Source organism: Alosa sapidissima, chromosome 7 (assembly GCF_018492685.1).
Source record: "Alosa sapidissima isolate fAloSap1 chromosome 7, fAloSap1.pri, whole genome shotgun sequence".
Taxonomy (NCBI): domain Eukaryota; kingdom Metazoa; phylum Chordata; class Actinopteri; order Clupeiformes; family Clupeidae; genus Alosa; species Alosa sapidissima.
Window position 1 is genome coordinate 16,998,051 of NC_055963.1, and position 23,343 is coordinate 17,021,393.

At 43.2% G+C, this 23,343-nt stretch overlaps 1 protein-coding gene across 7 annotated transcripts in view; it reads right to left on the minus strand.

The window, feature by feature from the left end:
• Positions 1 to 23,343, minus strand: part of iqsec2b (IQ motif and Sec7 domain ArfGEF 2b) — a 92,219-nt gene that overhangs the window by 21,703 nt on the left and 47,173 nt on the right. For 4 of the 7 annotated variants that reach the window (XM_042096878.1, XM_042096879.1, XM_042096884.1 and 1 more), the window contains exon 2: positions 187 to 508. In XM_042096878.1, coding sequence (XP_041952812.1) covers positions 187 to 508 — 322 coding nt within the window. Of the gene's footprint in view, positions 1 to 186; positions 509 to 1,677; positions 4,648 to 8,963; positions 8,996 to 9,241; positions 9,429 to 23,343 lie in introns of those variants that run through there. The other 3 variants (XM_042096883.1, XM_042096881.1, XM_042096880.1) reach the window with 3 other exon arrangements.

Below are 23,343 nucleotides of genomic sequence, written 5' to 3' on the forward strand. Positions count from 1 at the left end.
GCAGACCTGGACGCCTGCCAGACCGCGGATGGCTGTTGGATAACAACACACACACGGAAATAAACAGACACACACTGCACATGCAAACATGTATGCACCATAGGGTATGCACACAAACACACACACACACACACACACACACACACATTTTAACCATTCATTTATGCTGTAGAATGCCTCTCGTACCTTCTTATCCTGTAGGTCGGTGGAGAGTTCATAACTGTCGGATAGCGCTTTGCATTTCTTATTGTCCTCCTCCTCCTGCTTGCGCAGGGCCAAGCTGGCGGGCTGGTGACGCGTACGCTGGGCCCAGGCGAGGCTCGCCGGGCTGGGGGGAGCCACACACGGCCCCCGGGGGACAGGGCCGGGGCCAGAGGGGCTGCTGCTGCTGTCGTTGCCGCCGCTGCCGAAGCGTTCTGCACCGTGCAGGTAGGAGGGGGCCGCCGGGGCGTGAGGGCCGTCTGCAAAGGTGCCTGAGTGCTCTGTGTTCCGGGACTCGACCTCGACACTAGGGGGAGAGAGAGAAGTAACAACGTGAGATAACAGGAGAGAGGAAGAGAGAGAGAGAGAGAGAGAGAGAGAGAGAGAGGGAGAAGTAAGAACATGAGATAACAGGAGAGAGAGAGGGAGAGAGAGAGAGAGAGAGAGAGAGCAAAAGAAAGCAGATTGTAAAGATTGTAAAGTAAAGTGCTGGTTGACAGCTTCTGCAAGGCTTTCTGACTGTGAGTGTCCAGAGAGTTTTTAGGGTCTGGGCAAACTAATGTTGCATAGCATGTGATCACTCAGCTTGGCATCTCCAGAAAATCAGACAGCTCCACAAAGACCACCTCTGGCCATATCACAGTGAAAAGGTAAAAGATCTAACACCACACTGACTAAAGAAACAAGCAAAACTCTGCTGAAATAACACTCAAGAGCAGGGACGTGCACAGGGCAGGGCTAAAATTGCTCGGGCAACTGCCCATCTGACCTCTTTGACTGAGATGCGCCTTCCAAAAAATAAAAATAATTTTCAGGGATAAAGTTATCCGTTGCTTCTACAAATATCCATCAACTTATTTCTGTTGGACACGTTATTATTATAGATTCCCAAGGGGAAAAATATGTCTTGTTGTACATATACAGCCTAAATTTGTTGTCAGCTTTTAAGAGTAAACTATCAATGCCACACACAATAAGTAATGTAACAGGGCTCAGGCATGGGTCGGACTGTTTAAGTTCTGAAAATGGGCTGGATATAAGCCAGCCATCTTCAAAAATGTCTGATAATCTAACCTTACAGATGTTGTCTTTACGCTCTGAACAATGTCCAAACCAAAATGTCAAAAAGAAAGAATACTCAAATAGACAGCAAACACCCAAATTATCTTACTGTAATGAAAATAGCCATATGTCATTTATAGAATATTATTCACCCCCCCCCCCCCACCACACATGCACACACCCCCACCCCCAACACACATACACACACAAAAGGTGGGGGGGGGGGGGGGGCTTTTTCATGAAAGAGCAATGGCCCCTCAAAATGCCTGTGCCCGCCCTTCCTGCTCAAGAGAATAACAAGGAAGCACATACAGTGTGGAACAGGGGTGGCACAGGGGCACATCTGAGCCCAAGTCATCCCAATTACTATATCATGGACGATACGATATGGCACAACACTAAGGGCGCACTCACACTATGCCATCCGTACCGTCCCCGAGTAGGTTTGACCCCCAAAGTCCGGTTCGTTTGACCAGTGTGATCTTTCCGTACCCGGGCATGGTACGCTTATCTGTGCCTGGGACCACTTAGGTAGTGGCAGAAGGTAGAATGGATTGTCTCCTTCTCAGTTACAGATATGAACCACAGACAGTCCTGATCAGAACTGGATCAGGACCAGGACAAGATCAGTCCTAGAGTTCTGGGAAGTAGTGTGGCCACACACACACACACACACACACACACACACACACACACATACACACACACATTATGGGAGGCAGTGTGGCATACACTCTGGATCGGATCCAACTGATATCAAGACAGACTTTCTTCACCGTGCTGATAATTTACTGTGACACTGAGTTGGCTAGTCAGCTCAACTCCGGCACGGACTCTGGATCTTATCCAGGCTTATCATCTGATATCAGGATAGACTGGGTCTTCACTCCAGTAATGATTTATTATGACAGCGTGTCACTCCACACTGGGTCTTTTTGGGCAAGTCTCCAACACAAACACTCACTGTGCCAACAAATAATGATTAAAAAAACAAAACATTCCTGAACAAGCCCAAGGCCCTCAGGGACTGACAGCAACATGGAGAGCCCCAACCTGCAGTCCTGACTACTGAGGTGTGTGGGAGATTGGAGAGTTACAAGTTACATAAACAGGAAGATTCTGGGGGGTATTTTTCTCTCTGCTTGCTTCCCTTGACAGCGTGACATCCTCACTGATAAGAATCACCAAGCCAAGCAGCCATAAAAACCCAGGCTCTTTTCCGCGACGTTGGCAGTTTGCATCTCCGATAACGATACCGGGGGAACGACACACAAGGGCTCTCAGTCTGATTGGACTGGGAACATCACACGCATCAAAGACATAGACATGCACGCTCACACACACACACACACACACACACACACACACAGCATGTCAGAGTCTCACAGGAAAGCCTTCTATCTATAATGAAGCCTTGCTTTCTCATCAGCACTAAATGAAACAATAGGTTCACAGCCAAATCCTGTTCATTTCACTATTGTGAAGGCCCTCAATGAGAGATTGTGGGACTGTCAGCAAGATTTGGAAATAATAAGCCTGAGGATGTTTTACTTTTTGACCCCTATGACCTTCAGGTCCAACCTAAACTCCCTCTGTGTGCTTCTGTTGGTCAGACTCACTTTTGCTCGGCAGGTCTGAGGACAAGGCCACTTGTACACACGTACAGCGAACTGTCCCCACACACGTATAGACACACAACCTCCCTACCCTTGTTGCATGCACACACACACACACAGAAGACACACACACACACACACACACACACACACACACACACACACACACACACAGGTGTGCACGTAAACTAAACCCTGCTCACATACACGGAACACACACACATTAACACAACCACACACTTTCACCAAAAGCACTTTGAGACACACCACTACCTAAGAATTTCAAACACAATGCTAAACACACTCACACACACTCACACACACACAATCCAAACTGTCAAATACTCCAGCTCAGTTTTGACTGTATCACCCACAAGTAAACAGGGGGGAACAAATAGAAACACGCCTCCGACAATTAGGCTACCAATTAATAATGTACATCAAAGGCGTAAATATGACAAACACAAAGCAAGACTAATTATAATCACCCCAGCCAGGGTGTAAATTAATTAGGCTACAACATAACAAGTGAACTATAAATAAATAAGCTACAACCATTTATCATAGCCTACTCCTTTACCACCAAGGGCACTCAGTGAGAGGAGAACTCCGCCAAGGCCAAATAAAACGCTGTATCTTGCAACGTTGGCAAAACTGAAACTATATAAGTTGAAAGCACAGGTTTGAGCCCCGTCGAAATCTAACAGGTTTGTCTTAGGCCCATGTCACTACTCTTGTCACTACCAAGTCCCATGAAAATCAAGTGAGATAAGTGAGGTCAGTGTTTTTGCAGAATCCTGCTGCACACAGACAAACAGACAAACCAACAGATAAACAAACAGACAAACCACATCAACATAGCATAAGCTCCTTAGCAGAGGAGGCACCACCAAATCCAATGTGGCTCTAAGTCTTACACACATACTATGATAGACATCCACACCTCCTCAAGCACCCTTCTTACAGAGAGTCCTCTTAGCTCAGATAAGACCAGAAGTGCAGTGTCATGTGATCACCCCGAATGACCTCACTGCGTGTCACGTCCCCAAAGTTCTTCAGTGCGGTGTGTGTGAGCAGAGAGGAGATTCACAGTGTTCCAGCTGGTCAGTAAACCTCCTGGTCCACATGTTAATCACCATGACAACTGACCGGGTGCTGGAAAACTCTGCCCACTGTTGTGCAAGAGGTTAAAAACAGACCACTAGTCCACTAGTCCACTAGTTAAAGATTTCTGTAAACTCTTACTCTTTCCCATGCACTTTACAGGCTCCACAGTTTTTGTACACAACTGCCAATCAAAAGTACTTTCTGTTCTGTTGACAACACCACCTTTATGTAATACTTTCAACAAACTCTGTTTTAAAGAAACTCTGTGCGTCTAAAATCACAAATAACCCGCTGGTGACACCTGACTGGAGCACACAGGTCTGCAGAGAGAGAGAGGCACAATCCTGCACAAAAACTCCGCTCATTCTAGCAGGGACAAAAGAACACGGAGAATAAAACAACACAACACTCTGACACTTTCAACCGGCAACAATGGAGGCTCCACATTCTACAAACTCACAGACGCACGGCAACAACAGATGCACACACAAACATGTACATTCATTGGCCTTCAAACACACACCCAAACACACACACACACACCTAAAGACCCAAACACACACACAGTGGTTTACTAATAAGTCCAGATATTCCAATGTAAAGTGGCATAATTCCCAAGTCCTGCGTGTGACTCTGAGGTTGTGGCAGAGCAGGTCAGGAGGTAACCTCCACTCCGTCACATGACTGTTTCTCTGCTCCTCCCTTGTCCTGTTTATGCCTCTCTCTCTCTCACACACACACACGCACACACGTATACCCACACACCCAGACCCACATAAACATATTTGCCATAAACACTCCCACACACTTCCTATCCTTCACAGGCATGTAGGATACAGTAGCACTCCCTCTCAAAACAAAACATGCTGAGGAAGTCCAGGGTACTTGCCCACAGTCAGATAACTGCTGTATTCCCACTGCCCATAACTGAACAGAACATGTTCTGATAGCATCTATTCTCTCAGGGAATGCTGCAGTTAACACTGCAATCTACTTATGCAATTATCCATCATAAACAATTCATCTGAATACAACCATCAAGGACATGTGCTGAAGGAGAACAATTCGTATCGTAAGGATAAATTAAAATGCTATTTAGCACCTAATTAAATTACGTAAAAATGAAAATGTAGGGAGTTGAATTGAATATTGTGTTTGCATTCACCATCATGGCCTGACACTGCAGAGTTAATGTTGGGTGCTACACCTCCCTCTCTCTATCCCTCTCTCTATCCCTCTCTTTCTCTCCTCCAGGTTTTTCTTCCACCCACCTTCTCCGATCTGACACAGTTTCCCGTGTTTGTGTGCTGCTGTGCTGACAGAGAGCCGGGCTGAAGGAAGACTCAATATAATGAGCCATAAAACCCCACGCATACTGAACTGGATAACAAGCAAACACACACATCCATCATAACCACACCAAGGGACTGGGTAACAACACACCAGTAAGTTGAGTTGCTTTTTGCAGTCTATAAAAATTGATGTGGTCATTTTCTACATTTTCTTTAATTAACCCTTCAGCAGGGGAGTTTTGAACATTCTAACAGAAGATTCTGTTCTGCAACAGATATTCTTTAGAGAATATTCAATTTCCAACCAGCTGAAGAACATATCCTGTGGGTACTACCCACTGACAACACTCAACACTGGACAACACTCCAGGGTATCGTGAGCTAAACATTTCCTGGCTAAGTGAGGGTGGCCCATACGTCTTAACAACCAAACAAGGTCCACAAAACCACAAAGAGGGCCACAGGAGCTACAGTAATGCTGAAACAGACCCGGCTTGCCCACCCAGACAGCCAATGCCACACCAGGGCCTCACACACACGCACAGGTTCTCTCCCACAAATGCACACTCTCTCATTCATTCACTCACACTCACTCACTCACTCACACTCACTCCTAGAGTTACCTAGAGTTAGGGTTAAGGAAGTCGCATACTCCTCCGTGCACACTGGCACCCGGTCACATATGTTGGGAGGCACACAACGCCCCCCCGCATGCCGCGTTGATAACGCAATAACGGACATAGACGCAGGACTTTATTCGGGCCCTTAGGGTTAAGGTAAGTCAAAGGCTTAATCAAAGTAATAGGCCCTAATTATTTTTTTAAACATCACTGACTGACTTCAACTGTGAAAAGATGCAGATTGTACAGTGCAATGCTAGACAGTGCCCTGTAGTGGATACAGACCAGTAGCTGATTTCCCTGAATATTTCCAAAGTCACCTCCTTTACTACAAGTGGTTTGAGTCACGGTTGGGTTGCCCACAAAATAACCCGAGAAATAACCCACTGCTTCACAGAAACACACACACACACACGCAAAAGTCCCCCACAATGATCTGCTGCATGCTTGGATGATAAGGGAAGCTGATAGGGGAGGCTTTCAGCAACACATTCAGAACAAGCACAGGCCCATTCATTCAGCACCTATGCCTCATGCGCTTGCAAGAAGGGGTGAGGCAAGGTCACATTAAGAGTGCAGGAGGTGAGGTACTCTTCTCACCATGGGAAAACAGCTACCAGAAATTCACAACTATTAAACAAGGTTTACACACTGATTTTGCTAAACCTCTTAATCTCTTTAGAGGTTACAGTAATACACAGAGCTATACATGGGAATGCATTTCTTTTCTTCATTTCTTTATGATTAGACCTAAAGCACAATCTAATTTTGATTCATTGGGCTATTGGGCACTGCGGTTAATACACAGGTGCAGTTAATACATGGAGAGAGATGGGGTGGGATCGAGAAATGACCCGGGTCAGTCTCAAACATGAGTCCCCGTGGGCTCCTGGACCCAAGGTGCTACGGACACAGTACCCAGTTGCGCCACAGCGCCCCCTGAAAATGCCCTGGGTTTCATCCAGGTTGCAATCAACCAGCTGTCTGTCAACCGCCAAAAGCACCAACGTTTCACTTCCTTCCTTCCTTCACTATTACTGTAATCTTTCCCTTGACAGATTTGGTCTAGAGATGCATGATATCATCAGTACAACATCAGTATGGGCAGATAACAGCTTAAGAATTGTATTATTGGCATTAGCAGATATGGAAAAACCTAGCATTGGCATTCAGGAAAAATTAGTTTGAAAATACCACCATCGAATGTTGGCATAGATCCCAATATTGTGCAACCTTACTCTGCATTAGTAAACCTCACATATGAGCCATCAGAAGACAGACAGCAAGTCGTTTAATGTTAACTGAACAGCAATCTAACTCTGAATGTCGTGTAGGTAACTGTGTGTGAACTTGTGATGGTAATGTGAACGGTGAGGGTAATTATTTCCCCTATGTTCCTTGATGACAGTGGCTATTTCGTTCTATGCTTCCCCATCCACACACTACGCTGTCACTGAAAACACTTCATTAAAAGCCATGTTGAACTGACAACAACCGATCAGATTACACAGTTTGAGATTGGGCCTTGACAAGATTTTGCACCAGGCATAGCCTATTGATGGACAAAATGCAAGCTAGTCCATAGCAAATTGCTCACAGACTGCAATGGTCATAAAATCCATATCATGCCCTCTGAATACCAATTAATTAGGGTAGCCACGTAAGTTAATGATCCAAGACAACATAATGAGGTGCAACAGACACTAACTTAAAAGAGTGAAATCCCTGTGACCCTACAAGCACTCAGGGTTCCTGAAAGACAGAAGCACGCCCAATAGTTGCCCAATGGCCTGTGTAAAACGCCAGGTGGAAAAAAAATACTCAGAAAAAAAAGCTGATACCATTTCTAAGTAGTGTGGGAACAAATTATTTTGTTGAGTAGTAGTGTGAAGTACGAAATTACATCATGCAAAAAAGCAGCAGCCTTATGTGCAGAGCCTATCACATCTAAAAAGTCTAAAAAGACTTGATTATTGCGGTAAACAGCCTATTGCTTGTATACAATCATGGTGTTTTCACACACATGGTGTGTGTGTGTACGTGGTTTGTGTGTGTGTGTGTGTGTACGTGGTTTGTGTGTGTGTGTGTGTGTTTGTGTGTGTGTGTGTCACATCCTCAATTATATTTTAGAAGGCACCTTGTAACATTCCATGCCCAGAGATCACCAGGCCATAGCTAACATCTCCTTGGTAACAAGTTGTAACCATCTCAAGAGTGTTTCCCTAAGCTTCGCACGCAGCACTCCATGGTCTTTGGTTGTAATGACCCCTCTATCATGTACAAGTAGTTTTTAGGTTTTGAAAAAGAACAAAACACTTGATTAACAAGAGGCGAGAGGGATTCCTCAGCAATAATGATAACTTAGTCATTCTTATACTAACTAATTAGATCTGGAGTTGCTCCTTTAACATGTAAATCCTCAGTGACATCATGTCTGAGGAAACATTACAACATGCTTGTTTGTTTGGCCTAAGTCAAAATGTTAAGCAATTAACGGTTCACACCAAATACGGTCACGTTATTTGGTTATTTGGCACGTCCAGCTTTCTCACGTAGATGTCGCAAGAGCCGCCCTCCATCGATGATGGGACACACAAGCAAACGTACACACATCCATCTCTACTCTTATTACTACAAATAACCATTTGCTTGTCTTTTATGTCTTTTGATTACTAGCATTGATGCATTGATGATTCCACTTCCTTACACCTCTGTGCAACTCCGTCTGCCTTCAGACATCTGTGGAAGGACAGTCATCTTTTCTGTTGGAGAACAGTGACTAAAGTTTCCCTCCTGCTGCCTGATAAAAATGCCTCTTGTAGGCTAGTGAAAAGCTGAATATCTTAAAATATCCACAGATGGACACTTAAAGTCGAATTCGGCAAAAACGTTACTACTGCTATATTACTACTACAGCTACTACTATATTTTTTCACATACTAAACCGAGTAGCTAATTCGTTTGTATTTAGTTTAATGACACGTGTGGTTATAACTTCATAAGTCATCCACATTACTCAGATATTGACAGGTTAAGTTAGCTATCGATAGTTAGCTCAAACTCACAAAAGTTCAGTTGGCATCAAATTGCACATTCTCTGGCATGGGAGATTTCAAGAGGGATTTGGAGCCAGGTAGAATAAACAGCTTTGCATATACGAACTCTGATTTGGGGAAACGTTGGACCAAATGTGCATAGCTCTACAAAATTATTGTTAGCCATGATTAGCTTCACAGAATTCCAAAGTAGTGAAGGACACACCAAACAGTGACAGATAAAGGGGCGTGACGCGACGCGGGCTTTCGAGGATGATAAATGTCCGAAAGCCTCAAATTAATCTTACCTTTGAGTGATATTTCCCATATTGTGAGAATAGACCTCTATGAACTACTCTTTTACATCCGTTGTAACGTGTAAGCCAGTGGACAGTCCTTCACTCGCGGGCAACTAGGTTTGTTCCTGCTTCTAAAAGTCAGTTAGCGGTGCGGCGTGGTGGTGATGATGATGCTTGTCGTCTCGCCTCGCGCCAATGCAAATCTGTCCCACTCCCAGCATCAGAACACGTCAGTAATGTCAGAATGTAATAATAAAGATAATAACGAAAATAACTATTAAAATGCGACTGTAGTTTCTCATAGTGAGACCTATTTTCAACTTAAATGCTAGCCTATTTCCAACCATAGGCATAGGCCTATGCAAGAATGTTGCTCGAAAAAGTGAAGAGTGAGGACAAGGAGGGGTGGAAAAACAATGTGATTACAGCCCAGGAAAGTTGGAAATTCCCCAGGAGGCTAAAGTTTGGTAAGAGTCGGAATGCTACCATTGCAGATACCACAGCTGACTTCTTGTCCTGGACAGGCCAGGCCCCAAAACTGCAAAAAAAAAAAAAGAAAAAAGACGCTCTTTCCTGTAGAACTGACAGTGATTGGCGTATTGTTTCGGACAGCCAAGCCAAGGACTTCAAGTTACACTTAATCATCAACTTGATGCTAGGCTGCTACTTCAAAACACAACTCTCTTTCTCTCTCACACACACACACACACACACAAACACAGACACACACACATAGGGGTAGCCTACAACCTGGACGATTGAAACGCAGGACGAATGAAACATTCCGGTTTTCTCCAAGTGCAACGATGAGACAGACATCATTTGGACAAAACATAGAGCATATTAACCTCCGTTGCTCAGCCAAATGCCTTCCTGTTACGTCCTGTTATCACGGAGTTACAGGCGATACAATTTTTGATGGTCACAAGTTTACTTTATTAGCGGTTTTTTTTATTATTAAAGAGTGTTTTTCATTTAAATGTTTGACTTTATGCTTATTCAGTTGAGCATTTAGTGCTCTCCCCAATCCCAGACGTTCACATTGCATGTTTGTTTGTAATGGATGCAAAACAGCCATAATGCTAAATGTCTATGGCGGGAAGATTGAAACACCTACGCTTTAACCGCGTAAAAACAGAGTGAAATAGTATTTTGTACTATAGAAACATTATATAATTCGAAACATGCATTATTCTAGCTATAGGCCTATTAATGGCAGACTGTATCCAAGGCTGCTCAGGGCCTGTGCTGCTGGGAGCCACTGAAGCCCATCTTCAACCTGAGTCTCCGTCTCAGACAAGTTCCAACACTGGAAGACATCATGTCTTACCCCCATCCCTAAGAAGCCACACCCAAGTGAGCTTAATGACTACAGGCCTGTCGCTCTAACATCACACAAAGACATTGGAGCGACTGGTGGAGCGACTGAACACAGAAGCCTGGTGGAGAACTTTGTGCAGTGGTGCAAACTCAACCACCTCCAACTCAACACTTCGAAGACCAAGGAGATGGTGGTGGATTTACGCAGGTCTAAGCCCGCTCTGCTACCAGTCTCCATTGATGGGGTCAATGTGGAGGTGGTAAATACCTACAAGTATCTGGGCTTACAACTGGACAATAAACTGGACTGGTCAACAAATACTGAAGCACTCTACAAGAAAGGGCAGAGCATGCTGTACTTCCTGAGGAGGCTGCGGTCCTTCAATGTCTGCAGTAAGCTCCTCAGGATGTTTTACCAGTCTGTTGTTGCCAGCGTCCTCTTCTATGCAGTGGTATGCTGGGGAGGAAGCACAAAGAAGAAGGATGCTGGGCGACTAGACAGGCTAGTAAGGAAAGCTAGCTCTGTCATGGGAGCCGAACTGGAGTGCATCACTTCAATATCAGATAAAAGGACCCTGAGCAAACTGATCTTGGACAATGAATGTCATCCACTCCACAGCACTATTATAAAGCAAAAGAACTTGATCAGCTGGAGACTTCGCTCACTGCCATGTACAACTGAAAGGCTGAGGAAGTCATTTGTCCCCAGGGCCACTGGACTGTTCAATGCTTCACTAAAGGGAAGAGGAGAGATAGACTTCTCTGCATAGTCTGTCTGCCTCTCCACCCTCTCCATGTTTGAGTACTGACTGCCCACTACTGTTTTACTACTGTTTTACTGCTACACTGTTTTCATGCTATATTAGCACACATGACCAATGGCTTCTGCTACAATCCTGAATGGCTGTAACCCTATTACCTCAACCTATTCTTGCACTGACATAGTTTTTTATATTACCTTGTCTACATTATACATTACTCTCTTATTTGTCCATATTATTTATGCTGGTCTCTAGACCTTATTCTTGCACTGTTGGACTACTTTTTGCACCTTCACCATGACACTCACTCTCTTGAGCACCTTACCATGCACACAGAACTACAGGCCAGTCCCGGCCCTGTCACTGCAAGCGTCTCATGCTTGATTACCCTCAAGCACACTGTGGATTTTTTTTTTAAATTTAATTTATATATTTAGTTTTGTTAGTTTTTCTTATCTTCTACTGTCTCTATTGTACAGTGGAGTTTTGTTATATGTATATACTTATATTTACCCTTTCTGCTGTAAGTGCATGTTGTGTGTGATGTCTGTATGCTACTTGAATTTCCCCTTGGGGATCAATAAAGTATCTATCTATCTATCTATCTATCTATCTAGTGCATGCTATTTCCATAACCGCGAGATACGCGCTTCACCATGACGGCAATGAGTTGTTAACAGACATGAACCAAGACATATAGCCAAGCAGCAATCTATCTAAAATAACACATACTTGAAGTACCATTCATGATGTCAAATATTGAAGTTGTGGGAAGTTTACATAATTTAAGTGGTATGTTTCATTCGTCCCCCATGCTGTTTCATTTGTCCCAGCCAGGAGGGACGAATGAAATAAAACGCACGTTCGACTTCTCCTTAAATAACTCTTGAACGGTTTTGTTTAGAGCTGTAAATGCAACTGTATTTGACAGAGGACAGATGTACAGTATGTTGCTAGTGACAAAATATGAACTTTCAGTGTTTTACGATGTCTTTGTAAATTATGTTTAATTAAAAAGTGTTTCATTCGTCCCGGTTCTCCCCTACGCACGCACATCTCTGAGTTCAGTCACATGTGGATAGGCCTACACAATTACACATACACAGACTTGGTTACACATCCATTTTTCTTCCCTCCTCCTCTTTAAGTCTCTGAGCCCACCTCCAATTCCCAGCCTCCCCTACCTCCAGAACACCTAGGCTATACAAGTAGGAAAAGTAGGGGTGAGGAAGATGGGGTTGCTTAGTGATGGTTGCCATGAGACCGGTGTGGGGGAATGCAGACTTGGGCGAGGAGCAGTGTTTCTATGGAAACGGCGGATTCATGTGGTGCTAGTGGGTGTAGAGAGATATATTAGAGGAAGTGGTGATGACTTTTAGAAGTAACAAATGACGTACAGCATCCTGGTGGAAATACTGAACTGCTACCACACACACACTGGCACACACATGCAGACACACAGACACAGGCTTCTAGGATTCACAATAGCACAGCAACATAACACATTCACACAAAATTACATTTTTGCATAGGTATGTGCATACACTTGCTCACGCACGCACACACACACCCACACACACACACACACACACAGGGACTGCCTGCCAAGTTGGCACAGCTGAAAGAAGGAATTTGTCACACTTGTTGTATAGGTCAAAGCAAGCAATGTCATACTAAGTCAAAGCAAGCTCAATGTGAAGTGATTAAGTTAAACTATTTAACCTCTGCATGGAAATCAGCACAATCTGGTCATAACAGCTGGAGGTGCATGCTTGGTAATAGCTGCCTGTTTTGACTGTTTAGAATAAGATGATGGTTTGGGTCTGATGTTGTCCTTTTAAGGGGTGGAGAAACTTGACCCAGAAGCAAGAAGTCTCACTCCCACAAGAATTACATAAACTTTAACTGTCTACTTCATACCATGTTGGCCAAAATATTATACAGCATTTCAGTGAAATTCTGTCTGTGGGCTGCCTACTCTTTAAGCAGATTTGCACTGTAAGAGACCTTGGCTGATATTTTTGTGTTCAGGTCAGAATGACAAATGCATTAGAATATTCATCTTGTGAGGTGCACATTGCAGTAAAAGCTGAATCATGATGATGCTGACATGTCTGACTTTACAGAAGTTAAAGGATAGAATACTTTTAATCAGTTGACTGACTCAGTAGTACCAACATCACTGTAGTTATGGAACCAAGCTATGGTGTTTCTCATCACCTTTTAGTACAAATTACGTTAAGTAGCACTAGCTTCTTCACCTATTGTAGAAACCTCCTCTGGTGAGAATACTGTCAAAGTCCAACCTGGTGATTTTTAGGGTGTAGGCCTGTGTGTGTTCATGTGTTCTATAGTGTCATGCACACACCAGCCATTTCAACGCACCCCCTAACAGAAATTGGTTCCAATATCCCTGCCTCTGACAGGCTATACATTAGCATGTTTGGTGGTAATGGTGCTTTAGTTTTTTTTTATGTTCTTGCACAACACAGACAGGTTGTTGTCTCATTATTGAATGACGAAGAATGAGCCACACTGTGTACTTGTGATGTTTGCTTATGTTAGGTAACAACTATCACCTATTTAAGGAATAGCTCTGTTGGTTTCCTTGTGGTAAGATTTTTTTGGTTGTTTTGATTGGTTGACCCACAGCTGTGCTAACTGATGCAGCTGATGTTGGTCAATGGCATAGACTCTATGCAACTGCAGTCCCAAAAAGGGATGCACCGATCCGACTTTTTCAGTCTCAATACCGATACCGATGCCTGGGCTTTCTGTCGGTCGATACCTGATATCGATCCGATACCATAGTTAAATTAATAAACCACCGTGTGGAAAAGACTAAAGGCAGGCCTGACTTAAACATTCTTTCCCTAGCTAAATTTAAAAAAAAAAAAATGACTAGGACCAAATTTAACAAAATAACACTTAGATATAAATGTAATGTAATAGTACTATTATTATTACTACTATTAGTATTTAAAAAATAAACAATTGTGTACCAGCAGCAACTTGGAACCGCATTCAAGTTCAGTTATTACTAAATAATAAATCTAACAATAATAATAAATCTAACAATGTTTGTGTCGAGGGGAGGGGGTTCAATCATTTACTGAATGCAGAGGTTGGAAGTGAACTGAAAACAGTTTTTATGACACAAGCGTAAAACGTCATTCATTTACGTCACAATTAACACAATCAGACACTAGCAGTTTCTTGTCCAATTTATCCATCCAAGCCTTCTTAAGGGAGCAAAGAAAACTCTCATAAACATGCAATATATATTTCCAGCTGCAGGGGGCACTGTGACAACAAAAACTGCTTCCACTTCACTTTCATTTCTATTATCAGAAATATAGGCTATGAAACTCGGGTAGCCCCCAAACATTTTAAAAAAGTTTTCTTAAAAAAAAAAGAAGAAGAAAGAAATGTTCCATTTACGCACTCTGCCAAGATCAAGCAGCTTCCCAATGGTGCAAGATAATCTGTAAGAGTGACAAAGAGGAAGCTTGTATGTTTTTTGAAGGAAGTAAAGCACAGAAGTGTGAATTCCTTTAATTGAAATGACTCAGTCAGATTCTTCTCATAACTGAGACAAGCTGCATGTACATCTGGGTGTATACCAATGTTATAGTGTTAATTTTGCTCAACGGTTATAACAATAGGCTAGCAATTTAATTGATATACAGGGAGCACACATGGATCCAATGATGTATTCTATACCTCTATGCTCAAACATACTGTAAGTTTAGTTACTTTATGTCAGGTCTCTACAGATCATGATAGCAAAAATAAAACATCACCCTATCTAGAATAAAATGCTAATGCCTAGATGAGCCTTTCTGTGCTGTTGTGTGATTGTTTGGGGGGCAAAAACATAGACGAAAGGAATGAGCTTTGCCAATTAAACTGTTCCACACAAACAAATACACAAATGAAATGCAATAGTCCCTGTTGTAGAAGACCCAGCTCTTGAAATCCAGTTGGAGAGCTAGGCTACGCTGAGAAAAGTTCTCCCCTTGCCCCTTCATCCCATCATGTCACACTTCCTGCCTACTCTACCTGGCATACATAATTCATGGCCAGGCTGTCAGAAAAGATTAAGCATGAGCAACGAGGTGGAGAATATGGAGTCAGACTGCACGCATACCACTGCTGATTAGTTGCATTGATCAACCAGCCTGGGATCAGGGTCAGGGAGTCACCCGTGTGCCTATGCCAAGAATTAGATCTTACACAAGTAGACATTACACTGAGAACTTAAGTGAGTAAACACAACTGCCTTTAGTGGCATGGTAACCTGCTGTAGTGATATGCTAAAATGCCTGAATAGGTATTAGCCTCCTGGTTTGCATGCTCACCTTCCATTGCAGAGGCTTCAGGTTTGAGTTCAATACAGCACTTCTCATAGTATAGGTTATAAATAACTTCTTTAAATCTTCAACAGGGCAGTTTTGTACATAAAAGACTACATTAATCAATACTGTAAGATTATAAAATTCAGCATTATATTTGTTGGACCTAAATATACCTTAGAACATTCATTCTACAACACTCTTATCACACTGATGTGACAGTATTGGCTTACTTACAGAGGCACTAAAACCAACACTATCCTGATAGCCTAACGACACACATACAGACAGCTACTTACAAATAATAATAAGAGAGACTATTAGACAGCAGGTCACTCTCGAGTACAGCTGTCTGACACCTTGTCCTATGCAATGAAACTTTCACACGTTGCCTAGCTGCTGCCATTGTTATAGGCTAGCTGCTGTGGTCTAGTTTACCTGTTCAAATAAGTCCCAGCGTGTAGCCAGGAACAATAAATCAAACGCTGACAAGCCCGTAAAAGAATTAAGCCTGAAACAATTGATGACTTCCTCGGCATCTCAGCAATGAGCCTCACCTTGTAATAGAGTCACAGCTGGAGTCAAATGCTTACATGCATGCAACTGATTATGTACAAATGTCTGCTGTTTTAAAAATGTTCAATTGCTATTGTCATGTTGGTCAAAATTCAGTGTTCTAGTTCCATGCTGAGTTCCAAGATACACTCTTTTGCAGATTATCCACTGTGTGGTGCAGTTTGCACTAATTGTTGTCTAAATTGCATACATACTGTAGATCGACAGAATAGTTCAATTAAATAATACAACAGTATGGCCCGATTATAATCTTTTGATTCATTTAATCATTTAATGAATGTCGGCCTTTGACAAAAAGTGATGTAGAAAATATAATGCTACTCGTGCATCTCAGAGATTAAACTTGCACAAAGGATATCTGCACGGCATCAGTCAGCCTGCTGTATCACAAAGGAATGCTAGCGTTTGGTTTGATTTAATTTTCAATGGGATGCCAGCTGCACAAAGGTCTACCGGCAGATGATCAGATTACTGCTTCTGCCAATCTGTGAACATCAGAGACCAGTCAGCAGTGGGACGATGCTGCCCTGGAGTCCGTCCGAGTTTTTACAAATGCTGAGGTAATAGCCAATCTTGTCACTCCTCTCCTCCTCTGATTCTCCCCCCTTGCATACTCCACTCACGCATGCGGAAGAAGAGCTCTAAATACAGAAATAGTCTCTTTCTTACCTGACGCTCAAGTCCTCTCCATCACTTCGCTGGGGTGAGTGGATGTAGGCTAAGCCACTTGTCTCGCTCTTTTCCCTCGCTCACTTCCAATCTCTCTCTCTCTCTCTCTGACTCTCTCCCTCCCTCTCTCTGACTTTCTCTCTCTCTGACTCTCTCCCTCCCTCTCTCTGACTTTCTCTCTCTCTGACTCTCTCCCTCCCTCTCTCTGACTTTCTTACCCTCTCTGTGTAGCACTCTTGTCTGCCTTTCCCCTCTTACATTTGCTCCTTCTCTCCCTTTCTTTTCTCCCTCTCTCCCTCTTTCTCATGTCCTTCTCTCACTTTCTATCCCCCTCCATCATTTTCTCACCTTCTCCCTAGTGCTTCCGTCTCCCTCCCCCAACCCTCTTTCTTTCTCTCTCTCACCTTTTTTCTCTACCCTGTATGGGAATCCTCTTCTGGTCAAAGAATTTGCTACATTTACACCCAGCAGTGACAGCAGTTTGATAGTGTCATCTACATTCTGTGATGGGTAACAGCTTGGCATAGCTCTTTATACCTTGTCTGAGTTTAATACTAAAAATGGTTCCTACTCACACACACACACACATACACACCATCCCGCACACACAGATGCGAGCATTTTGCACACACACACACACATACACAGCAACACCCTTCAATTAGCACTTTCAGTCTATCTGCTTTGCAGTGCATTCTTAATCTTAAAAAGTAGCTGCAGACCGTACCACTGAAATTACGGGCCAGCCAGGTTCACCAACCCACCTCACTGAAGTGTGAATATAAACACACACACACACACACACACACACACACATAAACATCCTTATTCAAACATTCCCCTAAAGCAGACATTTTAATCAGAATGTTCTACTCATGATACTAAAGTTCCTGGTATGTCTGAGTGTGGTTGTGTAGAGTTCATACTACATGCATACATACATGAATTCCCTGACAATACATAATAAATGAGAAATGAAATACTAAAGAACCCAAGAAAACTCTTAAGTATGATCAGCAAACAGTATGCTCAATAGCTTGGAACGGGTTCATGAAGCCCTGTGCACAACTTCCTCCACGAATACCAGAAACGCCGGCAAGAAGGTCTTTGACAGCCTCATCTGTCAAATGCGCCAAGCTTATAGGTCTTTTCTTGACAAGCCTTCAGAAAGATAGGCACTTAAGAGGCTCAGAAATGGTGCTCAAACAGAATGCTGTGCAGTCATTGTTGTGTGACAGTGAGGAAATTTTAGGCTGAAAACAGAGCGAGTCTACTCACCGTGGTGCTGTCTGAGAAGAGTGTCACCCAGACTGGTTGAGCGTGATAACAACCACACCCTCCCCACACGCGTGCATGCTAATGTGCGCACACACACACACACACACTACATGGCAGACACACTGGCCCTGTAAAGCGGCTAGTCAACATTCTTGGCAATCTTTTGACTAATCTAAAATCTAATCTAAAATTGATTGCAGTGCAGCCTTGTGTTGTTGAATGTTTCAGAAGTCTTTTTTTATCAGAGAAGGAGACATGAAGCTGATGATGTTAGATAGAAAAGGGGTTCAAGGAGTATATGTCTGTCTCTGTGTGTGTGTGTGTGTAATGGGTATACCGGTATGTCTTTATTTTTTGTCCTCAGAATCATTTTGTATAGTTGAGTCTGTTAAAAGTCTGCCACCTTGTGGATATATGCAGGTAATACGAACCCACACAAAGTTCATAGTTCATAAAAGGTGTTTGCATGCCCATAGTTTTACTACTACAGCACAGAATACATCATCAGTACTTTATCAACACCATTTGAAGTCTTAAAATGCAAAACAATGAATGGACTGATGCGAAGAGACTGTGACAACATAAAAAAAACAGACACTAGCCTTGTGAAACAATGGTGTATTATTCAAGAAATCAGCATTAAGCATTTGTTTTAACAGAATGTTCCTCAAAAACATGGAAATTAATGATTAATTACAGATAAAAGATAAGAGGAGATAAAAGGAAGATGTCAATTCCCTTCAACTATTGCTATCAAACCAAGCCTTGAATATTTATTTTTTTAAATGTTCACACCATTCTGTTTATACTCTAACTTAAATGTCTGTGCTTCAGATAGATAGATAGATAGATACAGTAGATAGATAGATAGATATAGATAGATAGATAGATAGATAGACAGACAGACAGACAGATAGATAGACAGACAGATAGATAGATAGATAGATAGATAGAGTGAGTGAGAAATAGGTGTCACCGAAATAATCCTATACGGTAAGTGAGACTTCCACAAACGTGTATAGAAATACATAAAACAAATTGTGAATCTGATCATATCCATTATGCAGTCATGAGTACAGGCAAAAGCAACGACTAACTTGCACACACAGACATACACAAACAAAAACCAAATGACTGAAGGTGTTTCACTACACTGATTATTTTGATCTCTGCAGATTATGTCATTAATGTGTTGTATGTGGCATCACATCACTGGCAAAACACACACACAGACTGAACTATGAAATTGTGAAGCAATGTGTGCAGTTGCAAGTGCAGTTTTTACCCAGTTAGAAAAGTGTAACATTTAAGACACAGATTCATGTACTTGTCATGGTGGTTATTTAAACAGGCATGCAATAACAATAACATAATGGAAGTCAAATCCATCATCCTATATTTTAAATCATCATTTAAGAGTTTCATTTGATCATTTAAGAGTGTCTTGGTCAGGTGATTTTTTTCTTCTTTTGTCAGTCTGGCTGATGCCAATAAACAGCCAATAATAAGTCTTTAACAAAACACAATGCATGCTAAGTGCAACTTTCTTTCCATCTGCAGTTCGGAATCAGGAACAATGTTTATATTTTCTTCTTCCTGATGACAGGCAGCTTCATGAACCTATCACTGCACAGGTCGCAATCAAGGTGATCATCCGCTTGTGTTGATTAGTTGTTACAACAAATGACCAATCAACTCACAGGTTACCTAGAGGAGGGGCTACTGCAATTTGAGGCGGGACAACAGAACTGATGGGTGGAGTCAGTCACCTCCTCTTCTCTGACAGAACAGAAAAAGAAGACAAGGAGAAAGAAAAAAGAGAGACAGATATAGAGAAGGAGAGAGAGAAAAAAACATACAGAAGCAGATAGGGACAGAGACACAGTGCACAGACATTATTGCATGGATATAACAAGCAATGACAGAATAGCATGGATGATGTTAAAGCATAGACAGAGATATTTAGCCTGCTAAATTTGTCATAATCAGTAGGTGTATTTAATCTCATAATGGTAGGTTCTTGAAAACTTGGTGTGACAGTTTATTCTACTCTGAGGAATTAAATGTTCTGCTTTATCATAAAATAGCCACCAGGTGGCGATCTTAGAGCACAGAGTGGCATTCCAGTCTGACACTTGGCTGCTTTGATTACTTTTGATTGCAGTTTGCCACAACATCCTGAGCCCGTGCATAATAGAGCTTCATGATTAAACATGTCAGTGACTCAGAAAAAACTCTCTTCGGCTCGAACAAACAAGACTCATTTCCGTCTGACAGAGTCTGCAGTGGGAGGCTGTTCAGGGCGTCGGATGTGAAGGCATGCTGACAAAAACACACACACACACACACACACACACACACACATGCATGTAAGGGGACTTAGGGGGCTCTGAAGTCTGAATGGGTAGATAGGATGATGGGAGATATGAGAGTGTATGAGAGCACACACGTGTGGAGGCAGTCAAAGAGAAGAGAGGAGGGTCTCTATTTCACGTTCAACAGAGGAGCAGCATTCACAATCAGCCCGAATGCATCACTAAGGTGTAGTCGTCAGAGAGGGAGGCCTCAGAGGATGTTTGAATGGGGAGGGTAATATGAGAGAGAGAGAGAGAGAGAGAGAGAGTGGAGGGGGAAAGACAGAATAAGAGAGAGATGGAGAGAAAGACACAGCAAGACAGAGAACAAAGGAGAGAAAGGAGAAGAGAGAAAGGGCAACCAGCGAGAAAAAACAAGTGTGAAGACATAGAAATGGAGAGAGAAAAAGAAAGAGATGGAGAGAGGGAGGGCTGTAGAGAAAGAGAGCCAGAGAGAGAGACCCAGGGCAAAGCCTCGCTGCCTCCTTCCGCTGCCACCTCCACAGGGGAGAACCTGTGGCAGGCAGGCGCCATGCTGGAGAGATAAATAAGGCATCCACATCCCCACTACACAGGAGCGCTCTGATGGATAGAGCACTGACTGTGTAGCGCTGCAGGCTAATCTCTCCATGCTATCGCTATCTTTCTTTCATGAGAAGAGATGGGAAGAGACACCATACACACGGGTGTGCCTGTGTGTGAGTGTGCGCGTGTGTGTGAGAGAGGGAGAGTGAGTGTGTGTGTGTGTGTTTGTGCAAGAAGTGAGTGTTTGTATGTGTGTGAGTGTGTGTGTTTGGGGTAATTGGACTTGATTAGCTGCTCCTTCAGCTTACAGCCCTGTCTAACCCTGTTCCCTGTTTATCTGTTTTGCTCTCTTCTTCTCTTTACCCCCTCTCCCCCTCTCTCTCTTCCTCTCTCCCTCCAAATAAACGAGCCTCTGCAGAGTTGTTCAAAAACATCCCCTCTTCTCCACACACAAACATGCGCGCATGTACATGCACACACACACACACAGACAAGCTCACGTGCATGCTCCACGGCACAGTCCATCTCTGGTGGACATAATCAGTGACAAAAGAGAGTCAGAAACAGTGAGGGGAAAGAACGAGGGAAGTGAAAGAGAGAGATAGAGAGGGAAAGATGACAAAGGTGGGTGTCAGGCAAGCCTGAGGGGACACTGTGCAGGAGGAACATGTCAGGCGTGTATAAGCTCAGGGCGTGAATGTCATTCACGTTATGGTCTGAGCCAGTGGGATTTAATGGGATGCGTGGGTGCATACTAGCCACTCTATACTGCTATAGAGTCCCCCTAAACACAACAGGGGTTTTAGATGACAAAACACACATCGGTGGACTTGGAATTGAGTTCTAAGAAGAACATTCCATTCTAGAACACCAGGGGGTGGGTTATGGCAGATTGACATTCATTCAAGGGACAGTGGAAGGTTCTGTGTGTGGGGAAGAATGTTCCATTCCGGGAAAACGGGGGATTTATGAAGGATTCACGATTTCAAAGGGAATTTTGGAAAGACGGATCTTCACAGGAGGGGGAGGGGTGGGGGGTACGGGGTGGGATTGGTGAAGATCAGGTGACTCTCTTGTGGGCCCTTACCTGCCCTGCTCCTTGGCCTTGGGGAGTGTGTTAGACGGCTTGGGCTTGGGCTTGCGTAGCCTGGCGGGACAGCAAAACTGATGGTGGCTGGAATGGCTAACAACTGTCAGGCTGGGGCTGAAGAAGGAGTTGGCGGTGGAATTGGTGAGAGTAGAACAGCTTGAGTAAGAGTTTAGCCTGACAGAGAAAGAGGGAGACAGAGAGAGGGACACACAGAGATAGAGAGAGAGAACAACAGAGTGGGGGGAAGGGAGAGATAGAGAGAGAGGGTCAGAGAGAAATAGAGAGAGACAGAGACGGAGATAGAGAGAGAAAATATACAGACAGTGAGGGAGGGAGAGATAGAGAGAAAGCCAGAGAGGATTGATAGTAGGAGATTGAGGGGTGGAATGTAAGAGACAGAAATGGCAGGAGAGAGAAAGAGAAAAGGATAAAGTCAAGACAGTCTGCAGAAGCTGGCAAAAAGGACATAAACAACACCACCATACATATAAAGTACACACAGAAAGCAGCGCGGCAATGAAGAGATGACATTAAACAAAACAAGTAAAAAGGGCAGATGAGTCAGTGAAACAGATAGACATTTACAACATTGGACAGTGTAGAAAATTAAGGACCAGATTAGAAAGTCCTCTAGTCATTTTCTCAAAACCCTATACCACACTTCACTGATATGGGCGTCACTAAATCTTTGTTTAGTCCAACTCTGAAGCCACATTCAGACAGGCTGTGACAAGATACAGGCAGTAACATGGAATACTAATGAAATTCAGATACTTCCAAATACAACTACAAATAACCGTTGGCAACAAAGTTAAAATAATTTCAACTTTTGAAGTGACGAGCGAATCGCCAATAGCTTAAATGACTGAGCTTGGCCTATTACTGTAGTTAGATGATTAAACCCCTCTGGAGTCGACAGCATTGCTTGGCAAACCAATGAGAAAACACATCATTTTTTGGTTTGTATCTCGATTCCAATCTTCACACCACTTTATTGCGCACTAATTAAATTTGTTAGGGAGTGACAAAGCCATGATGGAGTTAAATTCCATGTGCCATAGGTAGGAGAGTTCTCACAGGCCGAAGGCAACCAGGCGTATTTAACATTACCCAGCGTGACACAAGACACAGCAACAGAACGGAATTGGCTGGAGGCAGTCGCAAACGCACCACATGTTGTACC